This window comes from Acartia tonsa, chromosome 13 (assembly GCF_053477335.1).
Source record: "Acartia tonsa isolate MP-2025a chromosome 13, ASM5347733v1, whole genome shotgun sequence".
NCBI lineage: Eukaryota > Metazoa > Arthropoda > Copepoda > Calanoida > Acartiidae > Acartia > Acartia tonsa.
Window position 1 is genome coordinate 28,098,271 of NC_137272.1, and position 19,829 is coordinate 28,118,099.

At 35.5% G+C, this 19,829-nt stretch overlaps 2 protein-coding genes and 2 long non-coding RNA genes across 4 annotated transcripts in view; 3 read left to right on the forward strand and 1 right to left on the reverse strand.

Moving 5' to 3' along the window:
• Positions 1-9,877, reverse strand: part of LOC145303959 (uncharacterized) — a 32,926-nt gene extending 23,049 nt beyond the window's left edge. Inside the window, exons 1-8 of the mRNA XM_080145626.1 lie at positions 9,838-9,877; positions 9,191-9,223; positions 8,857-8,892; positions 7,732-7,810; positions 7,186-7,272; positions 6,397-6,487; positions 4,724-4,778; positions 3,886-3,987 (exon numbers count right to left, since the gene is read on the reverse strand). Of these exons, the coding sequence (XP_080001752.1) occupies positions 3,886-3,987; positions 4,724-4,778; positions 6,397-6,487; positions 7,186-7,272; positions 7,732-7,810; positions 8,857-8,892; positions 9,191-9,223; positions 9,838-9,872 (518 nt within the window). The 5' untranslated portion in view covers positions 9,873-9,877. The remainder of the gene's footprint in view (positions 1-3,885; positions 3,988-4,723; positions 4,779-6,396; positions 6,488-7,185; positions 7,273-7,731; positions 7,811-8,856; positions 8,893-9,190; positions 9,224-9,837) is intronic.
• A 1,286-nt stretch (positions 9,878-11,163) lies between these two features.
• On the forward strand, positions 11,164-12,218 carry LOC145304712 (uncharacterized). Its single transcript, XM_080146661.1, has 2 exons — positions 11,164-11,231; positions 11,653-12,218. Exons 1-2 carry the CDS (start codon positions 11,178-11,180, stop codon positions 12,109-12,111), a joined length of 513 nt encoding a protein of 170 aa, XP_080002787.1. The 5' UTR covers positions 11,164-11,177; the 3' UTR covers positions 12,112-12,218.
• A 2,065-nt stretch (positions 12,219-14,283) lies between these two features.
• Positions 14,284-16,182, forward strand: LOC145304715 (uncharacterized). Its single transcript, XR_013874171.1, has 3 exons — positions 14,284-14,887; positions 15,230-15,301; positions 15,484-16,182. It is a non-coding gene; the product is annotated as an uncharacterized LOC145304715 (long non-coding RNA).
• Positions 16,156-17,014, forward strand: LOC145304716 (uncharacterized). Its single transcript, XR_013874172.1, has 3 exons — positions 16,156-16,235; positions 16,344-16,427; positions 16,703-17,014. It is a non-coding gene; the product is annotated as an uncharacterized LOC145304716 (long non-coding RNA).
• The last annotated feature ends 2,815 nt before the right edge of the window (positions 17,015-19,829 follow it).

A 19,829-nucleotide genomic window follows, 5' to 3' on the forward strand; every position in this document is an offset into this window, starting at 1 on the left:
AGGCACCAGGTTGGAGGCTGGCTCGTTCCAGGATCCAGGTATCTCGGTGGCGGCGACGGTTGTCGCCCCAGGCACCAGGTTGGAGGCGCTGGATAGCACCCCCCAGTCATCGCAGGTGGCGGCGCCGGGTGGCGCCCCATACATCGACTCTGATGCGCTGGCTAGCGCCTCCTTCCTCTCTCGTTCAGCGGCCGCCAGGGCCTCCCCGTACACCGTCTCAGTGACGCTGGGTAGCGCCCCTCCACTCTTGCTGGGTAGGCTCGGTCTAGCAGGCTCCATCATGTTGAGGCTAAAAGGCTGGGGCCTCAGAACTTCTGGCTCGGCGATGTTGTTGGGTTGCACAAGCTCCGGCCCCAGGTGGTTGAGACTGAAGCCCAGGCCAACTCGGTTGGGTTCAGCCGCGCCGCCCAGTACATTGATCCTAGCTGGAACGGTCCCAAACTGCGGCATCCCGTCGGCTCGGCCCGCGGCGTTGGGTGCGGCTGCTTGCTGCGGTGGCGCTGGGGGCGCGCTCCCTTCCATATGGGCCACTCTGCTGGGCTTTCCTGGGGGAGCACCCTTGTCTGCGGTGCGCCTGCGGCCAGCTACCTGGTCCCAGTCAGCTCTGCACTCAGCCGCCGTGTGGCTGGCATAATGGCAACGCTCACACTTGGCAGAACGGTCACGGCGTGGCTGGGTGCGTCTCTCCTCTAGGCTGACTTCCATAGGCGTCGGGCAGTCGCGAGCTCGGTGGCCTTTCCCTTGGCAGCGGAAACAGCGGCCTGGAACCTTGTCATCTGGAGCGACCTTCCCCATCTGGTTGAGACCCGGAGCCAAGGCGCCAATCTCCATTGGCTCCGACTCGTCATATTGGGGCAACTGTATGCTGGCAGATCCTGTGAGCCCGTCGGTAGCGTCCACTAGGCACACACCCTCCTTCAGCTGCTTGGTAATCATTGTGACGGTGAACATGGCTCTCCGTGTGTACTCAGGTACACTGGTGATCTCATGACTCATCATTTCACGTTTCACATTAGCGTTACGGATGCCACGATTTAATTCGTCCACTAACAACTCGAGATCATCATGGCTGTAGGCGTCCCTATACAAGGCACACTTTGTTGATATGTATGCTTGTATAGGTTCTGTCGAGTGTTGCCTGTAATCCCTAAACGCTTGTTTAAGCGTCTGGGATTCAAAGGCGGGACGAAATAACATTTCACACTCGGCCTTGACCTGTTTGTAGGTCAAGGCTTGGCCTGCCTCGCCAAACAGATGAGAAGCCATTTCCGCCGCTTGCCCTACCAGTGACAGTAAAAGGGCGTTGCGGCGGTTGAGGGAGTCATGGGGCGGCACGCGGTAAGCCGCCCATGACATCTCGAGTCTGCGGATGTGGGAGCTCCAAGATTGCTTGGGCGGTCCTCTATACTCCGGCAGGTTACTCAGCATCAGCTTGCGGTACTCGGCTGGGGCCGGCTGAGGGTCATCCTGGAGCCATCCTGGGGCTTGGTCGCCTCCTGGCGCTTGCGGCTGTTCCATCGGGGCAACGGTTCAACGGCGGGACACAAGGGTACAAGGCAATATTACAAATGATTTGTCACTTGAGGCTTTCTAGCCCAACAGCCAACACTGTTTTATCACTAGGTTGGTAGTTTAGTTACAAAGATACAATTTAGCTGTACTTATCACTAGTTGGATTCTGAGGTTGTAGAGTAGGCTGGTAGGGGTAGATAGGTGTTGAGGGTCTGAACTGCTGTCAGGAACTGATTTGGTTTTCCTTTATCACACTATAGATAGGAGGAAGAAGCTTGTAATTCTTTATCTTTCTAAAAATACCTCTGTTAGATGCTATGGAGTAGCTCCGCTCCGGTGTGTGTGTGTGTGCGTGAAATCTCCTGTCCTCGCAACGCGCTTACGCACCGTCAAATCCGCGCACACAGGTAAAACGCGCACTTATCCCTCAACTTGCTCTCTCATTGGTCCGCTTTGTCCGTTGAATTTTATGATATTTCCGCACTCCGTTGCGCGACCCGTAAATGGCGCTCTGTGTTCCCGGTCACTAGCTCCACACCGTGGGCGGACTTAGTCAAGTGTGGGTAGGAGGGGGGAAGCGCGTGAGGGGACGGGGTAAAACCGTCCGTTCCCCCTGTGAGGAAGGGGGGAGTGCTGTGGGTTTGAGGTAACTGTGTGATGAGGTAATGGTGCCCTTTCTCCTTAATCCTAGGCTTATCTGTTATGTCACCTTGATTGTATTTCCTTAAATGGAGAGTGGGCCCCTCCCTTTCCTCTGGAATAAGGGGTGTATTTTTGTTGTGCTGTAGGCTTGAGGTGTTTAGATTGTTTATCAGGGCATTGTTAGGTTACATCTAGCTTCTATTTTTGTCCCTATCACAATACATAACAGATTTGTTTACCAAACCCGTTCTATTTTTAGTTGTTATCACAATACACACAAATCCAAGCCTGTTCTATTTTTAGTTTTATCACAATACACAACAAATTGTTTGCCAATCTTTGCTCATAAATCTATTGTTTAACCATCACACCAGGGTGGTAATCCCTACAATGTGATATAATATCTGTTTTTCTAGATGGGTGGCTGCGTTGTAGCCTCTCAGGATACTTGGAGTTGACGTAGTTTTCTCTGCTTTGTTGTACTACACTCGTATGTTGGCTCGCAGCTCGCAGCTATGTGGCGTGTTTTCAGCCTATCGGCGGCAGGGAATGTCCCGTCCTGCTAGCGCCGCTGATCCAAATCCGGCTGATGGCGGCAGGGAATGTCCCGTCCTGCTAGCGCCGCTGGTTCGGATCCTGCTATCTCTTGCAGTAAGGTTGGCCTAGTTTCAGCCGTTTGCACTTATTTGGCGTGTTTCAGCCAGTCCGCAGGCCTGTTTCAGCCTTTTGAGCGCCCAATTCTCCGTTAGATGTCGGCGCTTCTCGCGGTTCTCCGTCAAGTTTCGCTGTTTCACTTCCACAACTGCCGGATGCAGAGTTAGACCTTGCTATCCAGGGTGGGTAATTCAGGTTGCTTGTGTCAGTTTTGCCAGTTTCACTGCTGGGAGTACCTTAGCCTCAGCTGCGCGTCTGCTCTACACTTGTGGTTTGCCGTAATCTCACACAGCTGTCACCAAAAGTTGTGGTATCCGCCGAGGATAAATGGCAGACACCGGAGTTCAATTAGATTACGGCAGTGTGACAGACGTGGACACCTTACTATAGAGAAGCTACGCTTCTCTAGCATTCACCAAATAATAATCAACATCTATTTCAGTTGTCACTTTATTGAAGGTCCAAAGAGTACTAAAGCTATATACAACAAACAATAATTACACAGATAGGAATAAATAATCATAACATAAAAGCATTATAATACATATACAATAGTCAGTTTGGGCAATAATGATCCCCCATCCCTGGAAAGGGTGGGGGGAATTAACAATACCGTTAACCATAATAAAGCTTGTCAGATTCAATCATTAATTTTAGACAGAGGGAGGGGGTCGGCAGACCCCTTCCCCAGGACTCGGGGGAGGGCCGTTGGCCCTTCCCCGAACCCCGGTCAGGGGTGCCATAGGCATGGCTCACGGTTGCCGAATACCACATATATACTATATAGGTAGAAAGAAAAAATATATATAGACATACTTTTTTAATTGTATACATTTTTATTTAAAAGTAAGAGGATATCTTGCTGTCTGTAAGTCTGTATATGTATCCATCTGACTGTATGTCTTATTTCTTATTGTAGCTTAAGATCTCATTAAAGGTCCAGGGAATGTTTATAACTATAGGAAGGTTCCCTTATCCCTCCCAAAAGAAATCGACCTTGAAAAAAAATATCCTCCCCCCCACACACAAAAAAAACTTCTATATTTCTGGTATTTCTATAATTTCTGCATCATTAACCTGATTTGAAATCTGAGCTTGGATTTGAACATCCTGTAGGAATCACTGACTGCCATCTCTGGCCAGGGCATCTTCTCCAGCGCGTTGTCTGTTATCAGGAACCTGAACAGACAAAAATAAAAGCCAGGAATAAGACAATTGAAGGGGTAAATTGGAATCTCGGTCAAAAAGCGTCATAACTAGGATCGTTATAGTTGTACCTACTGCTGCTATGATGCTTGTCATAAACAGGGGCTGCTATTTAGCCAATTAATTCCAATTGGAATTGCCACAAAAATTTTTATTTTCTTGGGGTAAAGTTGGCGTATAACTTGTTTTTTTCATGTAGTTGAAGGGGAGTGGATAAGAAGGGGGAGAAATTAGGGAATAAGTTTTTGTGGGAGAATTTTACTTAGAATTGTTTGTCAGAATCACATTCCCTTTTCCCTGGTCATTTATAGTAAGAGTAGGGGAAATTATCTTAATACTTCAAGACAAAGGTCGTGGATTCAAAGGCTTAGTTGTCAGCATTAATTGAGATTTTAATGCCTTGGAATCTACTAAAAAGATCAGGCCGTATGTAACCGTCATCAGAGGTACTATTCAGTTACTGTATTTAATGATACGGCCGGCATAAGCGTTGCAGACAACTAACCTATTAATTTCACGACACTTTTCTGGGAGTCCTAAATGTGCATTGTAATGATTTTACATCTGTTCCAAGAATATTCAATTCGTATTTATGTTTATGATTTTCGCTATGTTGAGTTGACGTAAAACATTAGACTCAAATTTTAGGTTTGCTTCGCCACTATAGAGTATAGTTGTTGCCATCCTTGTTTTAAAATATTTAAAATACCTTTCCGAGAGATTAAGTCCCAAAGTTTGAGTTCCATTTGTGAAAATATTAAATGCTACCTAAATAAACAAGAGCAATTATATTCTAGAGAAGTCTAGCAATATAAAGTAGCTGGACAAAGTGTCTCAAAAATCATCCATGTGACGTCATAAAAATGAGGGGGAAGAGAAGTTGGAAAGAAAACTCCTAAAAAGAGATGGATAATCCCTTATTTTATGACGGCACAAGGCTGATTTTTGAGACACTTTGTCCGGTTACATATTCGCTGCTCATGGTTGCAATATTACTTGTTATCATTGATTTACGTTGTTAGCCAATTTACGTCAATACTTTTAACTTTAAATTGTAAAAAAATGAATAAATGAATAAAAAGAAAAACACATTAAACTCCCACAGAAAAATATTGGGATTTTAAAGAAAATTTAAAAATAACATTATTTTTGTTCAAATAAAAATGATAACTTTAATTCAAATATAAACAAAAATCTTCCTTTATTTCTTGACAGTAATAGAAAATACCCCAAAAACAAGTTTAATCCTTTTTTAGGCGCGTAGAATTTATGTAAGTATCCCCTTTCAGACTCACACCTTCCAACACAAACGTTTTTTATAATTCTTACTTTTTAATTTTTGGAAAATTGCCTGTAATTCGAAACAAAACATGATTTTTCAATAGTACAGTATACGTTACGAAAAATGACCGGTCTTTAAAATGGTCTAGACCCCCCTGTAATGAAGTAACCCTATTTTGTGTGTGTATGATCTTTATATACATGTATGATGGTGTTTGTATCGGTCAATTAGACTAAAGAACATTTTCCGACATTTAGCAGACTTTGAAAAAAAATATTCAAAATGAAAAAATTCAGACCCTTATTTTTTAAAGTAAGTTTTACTTAAGCTCAAAAATCACATAGTAAAATTAATTTTAGCCTAGGGGTTATTCAGAGTTTTATCTCAAGCATAAAATTCTGCTTCTATAGACACCTTACTCAGCTTCCTAGCTCTCATACAAGTCATTTGAGCACAAAAAGCATGTATCAAGAACTCAAAATCGATGAAATTTGGGCTTTGTGCCCAGGGTGCCCAATTTTCAGATCTCAGCCTACAGAAGGGCTAGAAAAAAATTCTTTAGCTATTTGGTAATGGCAGAAGGAATAAAAGACAGTTACCATTTGAACTCATAGTCTAAAATGACTTTAGAGTATCCTTAGGGCCCCTTATAGGCTAGAATCGAGACATTTTCGATTTTCAGGATTCCAGGTATGAGTCTTTGGTTTGACTTTAGCTCGCTAAAAGTGGAGCTAGGGTTGAGATATTGGAGTTTAGTCTTCTTTAACCTCTCACTGTGGTATCCCAGTGTAAAATCCTAGCTTGGTAACTTGATATCTCAAATATCAAGGCGCTGAGACAACTTTTAGTGAGACCGTTTCGGTAGAGGTAGGAAAAAATTCACTCAAAATACATAATTGGTTGATTTTTGACATTTTTAATATCTTCTTTTATAGCCTGCAAAATGTGGGTAAATGTTGGTAATATTTATTTCATAGAGGCAAGGTCGTCGAACAATTTTTTTTAGGGGGGGATGGGTTATCACCCCTTTACAACACCCCCCCCCCCCCCTTGGACATCTAGATAATTATTGACTAGGCAATGCATGATAATTAATCCACCTACCTCTGATCTTTCTCTTTGCATGTTGGTGATGAACTTTTCTAGTAGCGTAGCTGCGTCAACTTTAGCTCCGATCCTCTGCACTTCTTTCTACAATTAAGTTAAAGTAACAGGATGTCTTTCTGTCAGTAGTGAATAATCTCGGTAACCGCAGAACCGATATGGTTCTTATTTACAGTGAAGCTCTGGTCAGGGAAGGTTTTTAACTATTTTGGTTTAAGACAGCGGATATTTCCACCCTTCTAAGAGAAATCCCCCCCCCCCACCCCATTTAACTCTGCAAATAACATTTTGCTATGCTACTTTCTATGTTTGCTGTAATTGATACTAATATTCAATAATAAAGTTAATGACAAAGAAACATATTTTTGAGTAGTTATTCCCGTATTTATTTATTAGTGCGTCATTCAGATTAAAAAAGAAATAAATTTATTTTGCTCTTAAGGAAAATTGAGTTTAGAAAATTTAATTTTAATTTTAGATTTATTGCAATTTACCTCAAAACAGAAAATTCTCTGCGTAGCTTCTTCATTGGGCTGTTTAACATAAAGTGACCCTACCCCCTTTTTTTAAAAAATATATTTCAAATAAGAGAGTAGGGGGGGGGGGGGAGTCCTGTTATTTGTTTCTTAACTTTAGGTCAGGTTATTTTTAAATTCTTTGTAAAAATACAAAAAAGTTGAATTGTTGGGTTGGTACTTGGGTTGAGTCACAGACGGAAGGACGTACGGACATTCTCTGATCATATAAAAGCTGTGTTACCATTGTATGTTTATTTATCTAGAAACCTGATAATGAAGAAGATTGTTCAATGTTGTGGAATTTTGGATAATTAAGGCAGTAATTGGTAGGAAAGGCAGCAATAACATATGCACCTAAACATGAAAATTTTATATTTCTCTAACGGATAGCTCCTATCTTTAATTAGGGCATGTTTCCTAGGACAACGAGTTACAATATCATAAGCGAAGCCTCTCCATAGCCAAGTCCTTAATATGTAAGTATGTCCCTAAACAGTATCTATTATTTAAGTAATTTTACAACAAATAAACATACAATTTTATTTAGACTTTCAAATTAGTATTTTGCTTATTAAGTTCTAACTCTCTAGGATGCCATGGCCCTTGAACAGGCTCAAATCATTAGAATGCACAAAAAGGTCATGCAGTTAAAGAATAGTTAGTTTGTTTTAGTTTTTGGACATATAAACAAATGTTAAGACCTTCAGTAAAAGGTCATGCAAATGGTTTGATGGTTGTTTGATGCTTATCACAGACGTAAAATACCTAACACTAATTTAAGAGTAGCTGCTCTACTAAGAAAAGTAATCCTACCATATAAAGACGTTGTCCAGTTTTGGTTACAGGATTTATCTGGCAAAATCCACCAGACTGCAGACTAGCCAAGTTTTTACTAGGTAGATAGAGAGATATTTGTACTGAACTGGATCTTTAAATCGTTTATAGGTGCGCTGAACCAGGGCGATTCATTTCAGCTCACCATCAGATTATCAATACCAATCTTTAAATCGAAACGGCATGGGGCGAATCGGCGCGGCCAGTGGCACGGTACCAGCGCGCCAATGGTACTCAGCGAGTACCATTGGTGAGCCAATCCGGGGTGATTTATTTAACAAATAGATATTTTTTTTTAATTACTTTAATATTTTATTGCAAAACTATCGTGAAAACATTTTTATAGTTATTTTTAAAATAAATTATATATTGTTTTATATAAAATACTTTACTGACACGGCATTTTATATAAAATACCGTACTGACACGGCTTAAGTAATAAAGTTGTACTGGCGTGGATCGATATTTTATTGAGTGTCGCCAGCAATCTGGCAACACCGCACCGAAAACCTTTTAAAAAACCATGCTTTATAGCAGTAGATGTGGCGCACCATCAGCGCACCTCTGGTTTACCTTTGAATCGCCCCGATTCAGCGCACCTCCAAAACGATTTAAAGATCCAGCTCTGGTGTGAACAGGATTTTACCAAGTGGGTGCACCTCAATATTTTGACACGCCCTATTAAACTAAACTCTAGGGGTTTAATTCATACAACAAGAGGGATGTAGTTTAAATTTAAATGTGAATACACTCCTCTAAATAGATGCACATTTATTTTGACAGTCCCCTTAAATTTAGGGGTCTACCTGGGAAGTGTCTTTAATTTGGAAGGACTGATTGAGAGAGTGATATGTGACTTTTTTACCTTGTCGCCGCACTTGGTTGTTTTAGAGGGTGTATTATGGGAAAAGAACCTTGGCAAGGGGAGAGGATCTAAAGCGAGTGTACATATAGAAGGGTGTATCCGACCACCTTTACTATGGAAAATTCTCTTCTACCCACTCTGGTAGTTTAAAAATAGATTGATAGAAAAATAAAAAAAATATTTAATTAGATAGAAATTTATTTTAAATTATTTCTAAACAATTATAATAAAATAATGACCTGGTAAAAGGGGCATCAACAATCCCACTTTCTGTGTCCTGCTCGATAAATAATTGTCCATCGAAATTTAATGTTTATAAAAATTTGATTTTTACATAGAAAAAGTTTTTGGTTTTACAGTTACATTAAATTTTATGAGGTTAACTTTAAAAAAATATAAAGTTTACATATTTATTCAGACATTACAAAAAGTTTTTCGGGCATGTTTGTTCTCCTCAGATATCAAAGTAGAACTAAATTAGAATTAAATTTAAAAGATTTTTACAAATGTTGTTAGAAGATTTTTTTGTGCAGAATAATTTTGAAAGATAATCAATAATAAAATTCAATTATTTCCTCTCCATCTCCATCCAAGGATTTTGTGTCCCTTAATAATTTCAAAATAAATTAGATAAAATGCTAAGCATCTAAAGAAAAAGACAAAAATTGATAAATTGATGTAAATTCAAAATAATGATACATAAAAATTATCCCTTTTCTACATTGCAATGAGATTGAAACGTTTTGACACTCAACTCAATAAACCAAGCAATCAATAAAAGTTCCCAAAGTTGGTAGACATTGAATAAGAGAACGATATTCTAAAACTTTTGGAACTAGTGTCTTCTTGAAAATATTGGGTTCTTAAAATATTTAGTATAATTGGTGGACAAATTTTCAATTAATTTGCTTAATTTTTTAATTTTAAATAATATCTGTATAATTAATTCCATTCTCATCCAATTATATAAAGTAGAAAGTTTTTTTTTGTCTAATGCTTAAGATTTCAACAACTACTTAAATGATTGAGCTTTTTCGTAGGAAAGCTTCACATAGGTCCCGGAAGGTTTTAAGCTATTCTATTTTTTTTTATTCAAGTCTAGGAATGCTTTTAGGCTATTTCTCTGCCACTTTATTAACCCTTTGAATACAGAGCATCTAGATGCTAGTGTATTTTAAAATTTATAGAAAAATAGTTTTTAATAATTTTTTTAGACTTACCCTTCAGGATCTAAAGGTTCCACTTTTCCAGACATTTTGATATTCTGAAATAAATTATTAATAAAAAATTATTCAATTTGCAATCGCATGGCACATTAAAAAATTATGTGGGAAAAAATTCGCAATACATTAAAAGTTTTAATTAAAATATTTTTGTGATTAAAAAAAAGTTTAATGAAAATATTAGTTAGTGTCATTTCCTGCTTCGAAGACGATATATATCCGTTGGATTAAACCCGGTTTTGAGCAATTGTGGTAAAATCATGTATTGTATAATAGACATTTTTTATGAATTATGAAATAATAGTTATTTCTTGCATCGTATTATAAACGGCTTTCCGCGGATATAGAATGTACAATTATGAGATTAAAACTAGTTTTTTTAGCCCCAAGGTGCCGGAGGCACCAGGAAAAAAAACTGGTTTTAATCTTATGATTGTACATTTTTATATTCGTAGAAAGCTGGATGAGAACCGGTTCCTATCCACCGGATTCGAATGAATACGAGAAAAATAATACCGGTTGGCCCTTGCATTTGTCCAACAAAACTGGAATTATCTTATAGTTTTTTATCTTGCTATCCGTGGAAAGATGTCTACAATAGAATGCGATAAATAACTTTTCAAATTATTATTTTTAAGACAGTAAAAGCAAAATATCAAGTGCTTGTTGAAAGTCAAACTGTCATAAATATTCTATAAAAAATTAACAATAGGAAGATAATATGTTAAAATCTTATTATATATTATCTAAGTTTAATTTAGGAAGTAATTTGATATATTTACATATATTAAGTCTGTATTTTTAAACATATGAAGACTAATTAATGTTTTTTAAACAATTCATCAAATTTTTCAAACATTGAAAATAATTTAGTTTTATCTGATCTTAGCTTCTGATTATATTAGCTTTAGTAATAGATTATCTGTCAAGGATCTTTTTGGTGGGAAAGAGAGGGGTAGGTTTCTGGTAGAATCCGTAAAGGTGTGTGTTTTATGGCTTAAAAATAGTAGTAGAACGATAATATTCACTAAATATGTGTATTTCTTATTGAAAAGAACTCTAGACAAAATTTCTTTTTAAAAGTTAACATAATTTTTATCGTTCTACTACTGTTTTTTACTCATAACACACATAACCTTTACGGATTTTACCAGAAACCTACCCCTAACTTTGTTCACTGCTAGTTATCTCTCCTCCCTCCTCTAAAAATCCTATATCTCCCATTGAAAGAAAACCAAGATTTCCAATTAATTCAATATTAATGTAATGTTCATATATAAAATTTTCCTATGCTGTAACATTAAAGATATATTTTTTCCTTTCAGTTTTAGACTAAAATGAAAACAATTTTACTTTTTCTTGTTTTTCATCTGTGTCTCATTCAAATGCAGGTTAAAATAATTTGATAAATGTAAACCAAGAAAAAATATTTAATTCAAATGGGTGTTTTTTTTTTGATAAAATAAGAGTTCTTAGGGTTCAATTTATGTTCAGAAAAATTTTAGACTTCACCTTTCATGCAAAACTAATCTATATATGTCTGTCTCTAAGTCAGTAAGGTATGGCGGGAGTAACAACTAAATTTTCTCAGCTGCCGTTTAAGATAAGTGGTGGATTTTTTTTTGGTGTTGTTATTTTTTTGTTAAGATAATAAAGGACAATCGTTTTTCTTTTTCCTAATAAGATATTCTATAATTTAGAGATTTGCTTCATTGGTAACAACCTTATTTTTTACCATCAATTTTGATTCTTAATTAAGTTAACTTATAAGTTTTGTTTAATTTCTTCAAATGATTTAACACTAATTTGAAGGTTAATGTAGCTGAAACAAAGACTCAAAGTTGGAAACGAAGAAAAGAAACTTTTCACTTCATACCAGAACAATCTGGTCCAGCAACACAGTACCATGGCATGCCTGCTGATAGAAGAACCCGTCAAACAGTCAACCGTCCCCGGCCAACTTATGTAAAACCAAACCAACAAGCCTATATCAATAACTTCAATAATTTTGGCAGAAAAAATCCTAATTATGTACTGCGTCCACCCACCACAAGACCTAGACCAACCTATGTTAAACCTAACCAACAAGTTTATATTAATAAATTTAGAGGCAATGACAGAAAAAATCCTTATGCTGTCAAACCAAATCAAAAAGCTTATGTAAATCAATTTAGAAATGTTGGACAGAAAAAGCCACCTACCACAAGACCTAGACAAACTTATGCTGTCAAACCAAATCAGAAATCTTATGTTAATCAATTTAGAGGATAAATATATTATTTGTTTAGTAAACTTTTATGATGTTGTAGTAAATAAGATTGAATATGATAACCAGTAAAAATTGAAGAAGAAAATTGATAATACTGTTTTTGTTTCAGTGCTAGACCAAAATGAAGGAATTTTGTTTGTCTTGATTTTACAGATCTACATACATTACCCAAACTCAGGTTAAAATATTTTTTTTTCTTTTTATTGTTTTTAATATATTTCAAGTTAGATAAAATTCATGACATATTTTGTACAAAAACAGTCAATATTATTTTGAATTAAAGAATAAAAGTAAATCTCATTTAAACTCCGAGGTAATCTTTGACATTTTCGATATTCAATATTATTTTGAAGCTTAAAACTTGAATTGTGCTAAAAAAACAATGTTTCTAGCTCAACAGTAACACATAGCGCATCCACATGTCGTCAGCGAGGTGAAAGGTTCAAATCTTGCGCCGACACCGCATCACAACTAAACTCTTTCAAAATGGTTCCTACTGCTACTATGTCAGGTGTATTACATGAACAGTAAGAGTTGGGAAAAAGCCTTGGCTCAACTCATGCACAGTTAGGATTTCTCAGACAAAGGTCGTGCAATCAATTCTTAGGTGTTATAGTATCTCATTTCACGCAGATGGTGCTCTGGAATCCTGCCCTTACAAGTTAAGGTAAGGTATATAAATTGTGCTCAAAATCTCTTTAATTTCAGATAAAAGAGAAGATTAGTGAGATCAAAGAAAAAGAATACTCTGACTCTATATCTAAGGTAGCAAATACTAATATAAAAAGTTTATGAATTCTATGAGCTTCATGTTTTATAAGGTAAATCATTTTTAATAATAGGAACACCATGATGAGTTTTTGTATGCTGATGAAATAAACAAAGTAGTAAAGAAAACTGGGCCAAAAAAGGATTGGAAGGGTACTGGATCCACTCCAATGAAAATTAAATTACCTCCTTTCAAAATTAATGTTCCAACTTGGCCACCAATTACCCTGCCTCCATATAGAGTTGATTTAGCTCCTGTTGGACCAATACCACTACCTGAAATCAAATTTGAAGTACCTACTATCTATCACAATCATAATACCAATATCAAATGGCCAACTTGGCCACCAATCACCAGTGGACCAATTAGAATTAATTTACCTACTTGGGCACCTTACTCAAAAGACAAAAAGACAATAAGAATTACATTAAGAAAGGATAGAAAAAGACCCATAGTATTTGGAGAACCTCTTAATTTACCAACTTGGGCTCCAGTCAAATTACCCCCATTTAAAGTTGATGTACCCACTGTATATCCACCTAACTATAAGCTGCCAAAAACAAATACTAAGTTTACATGTTGTCCATGGTTTCCATGGGGTAGAAAATAGAAAATCAAAACTACAGAAAATAACTGAAAATCATGATTATATGTCTGAAAGATGAATTTATAAAATAAATTCAGTTTCAGATAAAAAGAATGATTTTATTTTTATTCTTTCTGCAGTTCTTTTGTGCCCAAGTACAGGTAAATTTAATTTATATTAATGTTTAGAAATAACAACAGCAAACTAAATATAAGAAAAAATTTTTAGTTGTGCACATAAAAATAAAAAAAACATTTACATTTAACCCTTCCTATATGTACATTTTGTTATCCTCCTTAAAATAATGTTTATAAACTTCATTTGATTACATTATTTGCATAATATACTGTCTTTAGGGAAATAATGTTATATGGTTTAATGGAAAAAGAATACCTCCAACACATCCATACACAACACGCTATCCATCTATACCTAAAGAGCCAAGGAATTCTATAAGTACTGTACAAAAACTGAAGGAGAAATATGATTAACTATTTTGATGTAGAATGAATAATCTTTAATGAATTAAAAGGATAAAATTTGTTGTTCTTTCTTTGACACTAGTGCCTAGTGCATCTACGAGCTTCATATTTGAAAGTAAAGGGATGGGCAAAAAATAGCCTATAACCATACCAAGACTTGAATCTGAATTTAGAAAAGATTAAAACTATTCAGTGATTTATCTAAAGCTTCCCTAAAATGAAGAATCAATTCAGTAGTTATCAGTATCCTAAGCTACAGTCAAAATAATCTTAGTAATTTATATAATAGGGTTAATTAAAAATAATATCTTCAAGAATTCAAGACCAGAATACATATAGAATTATTTTTAATTTAGTATTCCTTACTGGGTTAAACCTAATCAACCTTGCATACCTTTCAAACCTGGAACCAAGATGTTAAAATCACAAATGCCCCATGTTGTTATTCCTGCATTGAATAAAAAAATACCTGGCTCATCAGTGTCATTATTATTGTGTTGGCAACCTGAGTGGGAAGGTTGATATAATACAGGGTGTTTTTTGATATTCTAGAAAAGGTACCAAATCAAACCACAACTATGATTCCTAATATTTTAAAAATCTTCTAAACTAATTGTTAGTGTGTTTAGAAATAAGGTATTGCATATTTCTTATTAAATATTGTGAATCCCAGTCTCTTATGTATGTATTGATTATCATTATCATACTCTTTGATTTTATACACTTGTTCATGAAATGTTTTATATGTACAATAATATTTGTTAATATCTTTTGGATTAAAAATTTTTATTTTTTAATGTATTGTTGTTAATATTCAAAGAAGAACTTACTTTGCCAAAAAGATATTTCATTTCTTTTGAAAAATAGGTTTCTTGTTTAAGAGAAAGATGAAAATGTACTTGCTTACCATTCTGCTGGCAATGTGCTTTGTCTTCTCACAGGTTGTACTTTTAGAGTTATCAAAATATTTCTAAATATCACAAGAGCCAATCAATAGTTATTTATTGTGTCATATTGTAGAAAGCTTTCTGCAGATAGAAAAATCATAAATTATAAAGATAATTTAAATTTTATTGGATCTTAAGTTCAAATCCGTCAAAACTGATGTTAATTTTAAGATAAGCAATTCATAATTCATCAGTATGGTTTAGAACTGGTTCTAATCATGTTGATATTAATCAGTTTTTAATCTATACTGGAAAGAATTTCATAAAAAATATTTACTAAAATGTTGAATCAAAAATCTTTAGTTTTAAAAATCACTAATGATATGTTTATCCTAGGCTCTACCTGCTTCAAAAAATGGAAAAAGATGGGGACCTCCAACTCATCCATATACTAGAAGAACAACACGAAGGAAAATCTTTAATGATTATATTTTTACTTATTTTCATTTTAATTGACCACTATTCCAAATTCCAATAATTTTCACACTTTTATCAGAGATGGGTTTCATTTTAACCTTCAAAAGCCTTACATTGGTCAAGCTGGAAGTAGATAAATTAATAAATCTAACCATTTCAAAGAATTTACTTTTAGACCTGTTAGACCTTTTCCCCCACCACCCCCACCAATAGATGGATGTTTGCCATTACAGCCAGATTTCTCAGGAGCATTTGAAAGTCCTATTCCTCCTTATTTGATACCCCCTGGAAGTAGAACTGCAGTACCTGTCACTGGATTGAGAATGTATTTGTGCTGGAAATAGAACAATTATAGGATCATAGAAAGAAAAAAAGTAGCCGGTTTCATCATATTTTCACTTTTCTCTTATTTTTAGCCCTTACGGAGGGTTTTAATCCTGCGGGGTCTCTAACCCTGTGGAGCAATCATTAACCTTTACCTGACCTAAAATAACCTATAAAAAGGTACTGTGAAAATACAATAAAACCCGCTACTTTCTTTCCCTGATCCCAATTATAAGTGCCCAATCTTCTTATTTTACATTTGTAACCCAATAAGTCTTTACTAAATTAGTTAAAACAATGTCTTCCATTTATCATCCCATAATTATTCACCTATTTGACTTTAAAAGTTTAAATATACTAATGTTATATTCAAAAATCTGTTTATAAAAAATTTACTAATTGTTGAAATCATGACTCTGTCTTTGCATAATATAAAGATACTTGCATTATTTATTCATATATTTCTTTAACAATTTTGTCAATGCAATATTTTTTCATATTATTTATATTTTCAACAATACAGCATTACTGACATTTTACAGACAAAATGAAATTAATTCTTCTAGCCCTGATTTTGCAACTGTGCTTTACTTACATACAGGTAATTAATTAAATGTTATACAGTCATGCACATTCATTGTGCAGTTCATTACAAAAATTGTAATTAATACTTAATCAGGCCTTGTTTAACCTTTAATTATTTTTTTAGGGTAAACCTGCTTCACGGGGAGAAGGTAAAAGATGGGGTCCACCTAAACACCCATACACAACCCGTGTGCCTAGACCTAACCCTAGGAAATTCTTTACATCATAATATCTCTCAAATTCAAAGCAATAGATTCAACTTTTCTAAAGTGTTAAATCTTTATCAAAAGTGAGTGGTATAATAATCTGAATATAATAACAAGGTTCTAAGTTTCAGGTATTTCAATTTTAAGATCATGGGTTTTAATAACAGAATTATTTAGTAATACTCATAAGTTAGATTAATCCAAAGTTGAGCATTAAAACTTAAAGCTAATCTCAATAACAAAAAAATTTCTGCTTTATAAAGAATTATTTATTGGCAGGCCTCCAATGCTGAAGAACTGCAAACAAATTGACATTTCTTTTGGAATATCCAGTCTCAATCCTCCATACATAGTTCCACCTGGCGGCAGGACAGCTGTACCTCTGGATGGATTCTATTTGTGCTGGCCATAGACATTTAATAGACTTTGATACCCCACCTTACTTTTCCCCACCCAAAATTTTGAGAAAGTACATTAGCTTACATCCTTCAAACCTATTTAATTCATACATTTTTTTAATAGGTTTGAAGGGTGTAAGCTAATTAAATTGATTAAATTTCTGAAACCTATTATCTGTCTCGAATGGTAAAAAGATACTTGCATTATTTATTGATATATATATCTTTATCAGTTTTTTTATTGCTTTTTTTTATATTATTTATGTTTTCAATACTACATCATTACTGACATTTTACAGACAAAATGAAATTAATTCCTTTAATACTAATTTTACAACTGTTCTATACTTTCATACAGGTAAAAGTTAATTATATGGAGTGGGGACAAAACACCTAATTTAAAAATGCCTAACTAAAAACACCTAAGTTTAAAAATACCTAATGTTAAAAACACCTACGTTAAAAACACCTAATTTAAAAACACCTAATTTATAAATGCCTAATTCAAATTTTACCTCGGGGGTAAATTTTGGGGGGGGTAAACAAAATTTACCCCTGCCAACAGATTTCAAGGGGGTAATTACCCCCCCAAGCAAATTTTACCCCCGGGGTAAAAATTTTTGGGGGGGATAAAAATTAACCCCTCCCAAAAATGAATTATCCCCCCCCCCTTTAAAAAATTTTACCCCCCCCCCCCAAAAAAAAAGCTTGGACGCCCCTGCTCTAGGGTTTAATATATTTAACAACAGTTTTAAGATATGCTTAAAATTTGGTTTTTTTTAAATTAGGTATTTTAAAATTAGGTATTTTTAAACTTAGGTATTTATACAGCATGACCCTCAAAAAAGTATTTTTAAGGATATAAAAATAGTAGCGCAGATAATCTACAACTAGGGTCTGTCTGTACGTCCACCTGTCTGTATTTCCATAATTGCATCCAAATAAATAATAGCTAGCTTAAAACTAGGGAATGTATGTATGTCTGTCTATATATCAAAATTACAGCCAATTAAAGACTGTAAATATGTTTATACTTCTGTAATTTTTATTGAATCCTAGCTGTTAAGGGATAATGGGATTCATAAAAATAGCGCAGATACTCTACAATTATGGTCTGTCCGTCTGTATATATACAATTGCATCCAAATAATTAACAACTACTCTACAACTAAGAAATGTATTTGTTAGGGATCTAAAGTAATAAGTCAATGACCGATAAAATGATGTACTTACTCAGGGCTATTATACCATAAAATCTTTCTGTAGATTACATTAAGTGGTTGAAACATTTGGACACTTAACTTAATAAACCAACCAATCAAAATACAAAACAATTCCCCAAAGTTGGCAAGACAACAAATAAGAAAAAATTATTATAAAACTTTGGGGACTAACAGGGGCTGGGGGGCGAGGGTTTGTCATGTATTGGGTTGTTCAATATAATTGTCGACAAAATCATATTTCTTAGCTAAAGCATTGTAATAGAGTGAAAGGATATCTCTCTGTGTATCTGCTTAACTGATATGCTTCTTTTTTTTATTTTGTAGCTTCTCATAGGTCCTGGAAAGGTTTATAACTATTTTTGGGGAGGTTACCTCCACCCTCCAAAGAGAAATAGCCCCTTAAAAAAGACCCCCCAACACAAGAAAAATAATAAATAGAATAAACTAAATGAAATTAATTCTTTTTAAATCTAAAATAAAAAACATTGTTGTTGAATTCAATGACCTCTCCCCATCTCAAGTGCCCCTAAAGGCCTCTAGGGGCGTAGCCACTGGTATCAAATAATTATATTCTGAATTGTTTTATACAGACGAATGGACGTACAGACAGACACTGATTGTAGAGTATCTGTGTGATGTATCCTTATAAAAAAGTAACAGGATATAGATTCTACATGTGTCTGTGTGTACTAAGGGATCTCACTAACCACTGAACCGATATGGTTCTCCTTTACATGGTAGCTTCTCATAAACCTGGTAAGGTTTATAATTATTTTGGGGGAAAGTAACACCACCCTCCAAAGAGAAATCGCCCCTTAAAAAAGACCCCCCAAAGAGAAATCGCCAACACAAATTAGCCATTAGTAGCAAATAATTATATTCTGAATTGTTTTATACAGACGAATGGACGTACAGACAGACACTGATTGTAAAGTATTTGTGTTATGTACATCCTTATAATAAAGTAACAGGATATACATTCTATATATATGTGTCTGTGTGTACTTAGGGATCTCACTAACCACTGAACCGATATGGTTCTCCATTACATGGTAGCTTCTCATAGGACCTGGTAAGGTTTATAACTATTTGGGGGGAGAGTACCACAACCACCCTAGGAGAAATCACCCTAGAAAATAATAAACCCCTCTCAAATTTTTTTCTTCAATTTTTCTCTAAAAACTGTAATTAAAAGAGGGGGTTTGACTCCTCCCCAACCCAAGGGTCCCTTAATGCCTCTAGGGGCGTAGCCGCTGCTAGTATAGTGTTCCATACTATAAAGTAGTAAGGTTTTTGTCTGAAGCTAAAGATTATAGAAATTTCGGGCCTGAATTGGTTTTACTTATCAGGAAAGCTTTATAAATATCTTGGGATGGTTTTATGCTATTTTTCTGACATTCCCCACCCACCCCAGAGGTTAGAGGCGAAGCAACTAATAGATTATACAGTAAAAGCCTAAGATGATTAGTCCGATATGGTACATAATAGACGCATGGGAAAAATGATTAGTCCGAATGCGTCGGAAACGACGCAAAAAAAAAACTTCTTTTGTATGCCACAAATAAAAAAATCTAAAAATACAAATGTCTTACAATCCCTTAAGGAAGCTGTGTTTAAAATTTCAAGTGATTCTGACGACAGGGGGGAAGTTCGGCACTAATGGGTGGAGGTAAAAAAAATATTTTTATATCTACTTATGTGGAATACTATGGAGAACAAGGACATAAGCATTTTTTTTATAATTCATTGAGAAATATGGGCTGCAGATGCTTAAAAATACTTT

Bases quoted from the DNA above. Each gene is read 5' to 3' on its own strand.
- LOC145304712 (XM_080146661.1), top strand. From the start codon at position 11,178: ATGAAAACAATTTTACTTTTTCTTGTTTTTCATCTGTGTCTCATTCAA. The intron at 11,232-11,652 runs GTTAAAATAATT...ACTAATTTGAAG, and splicing joins TGTGTCTCATTCAAATGCAG to GTTAATGTAGCTGAAACAAA.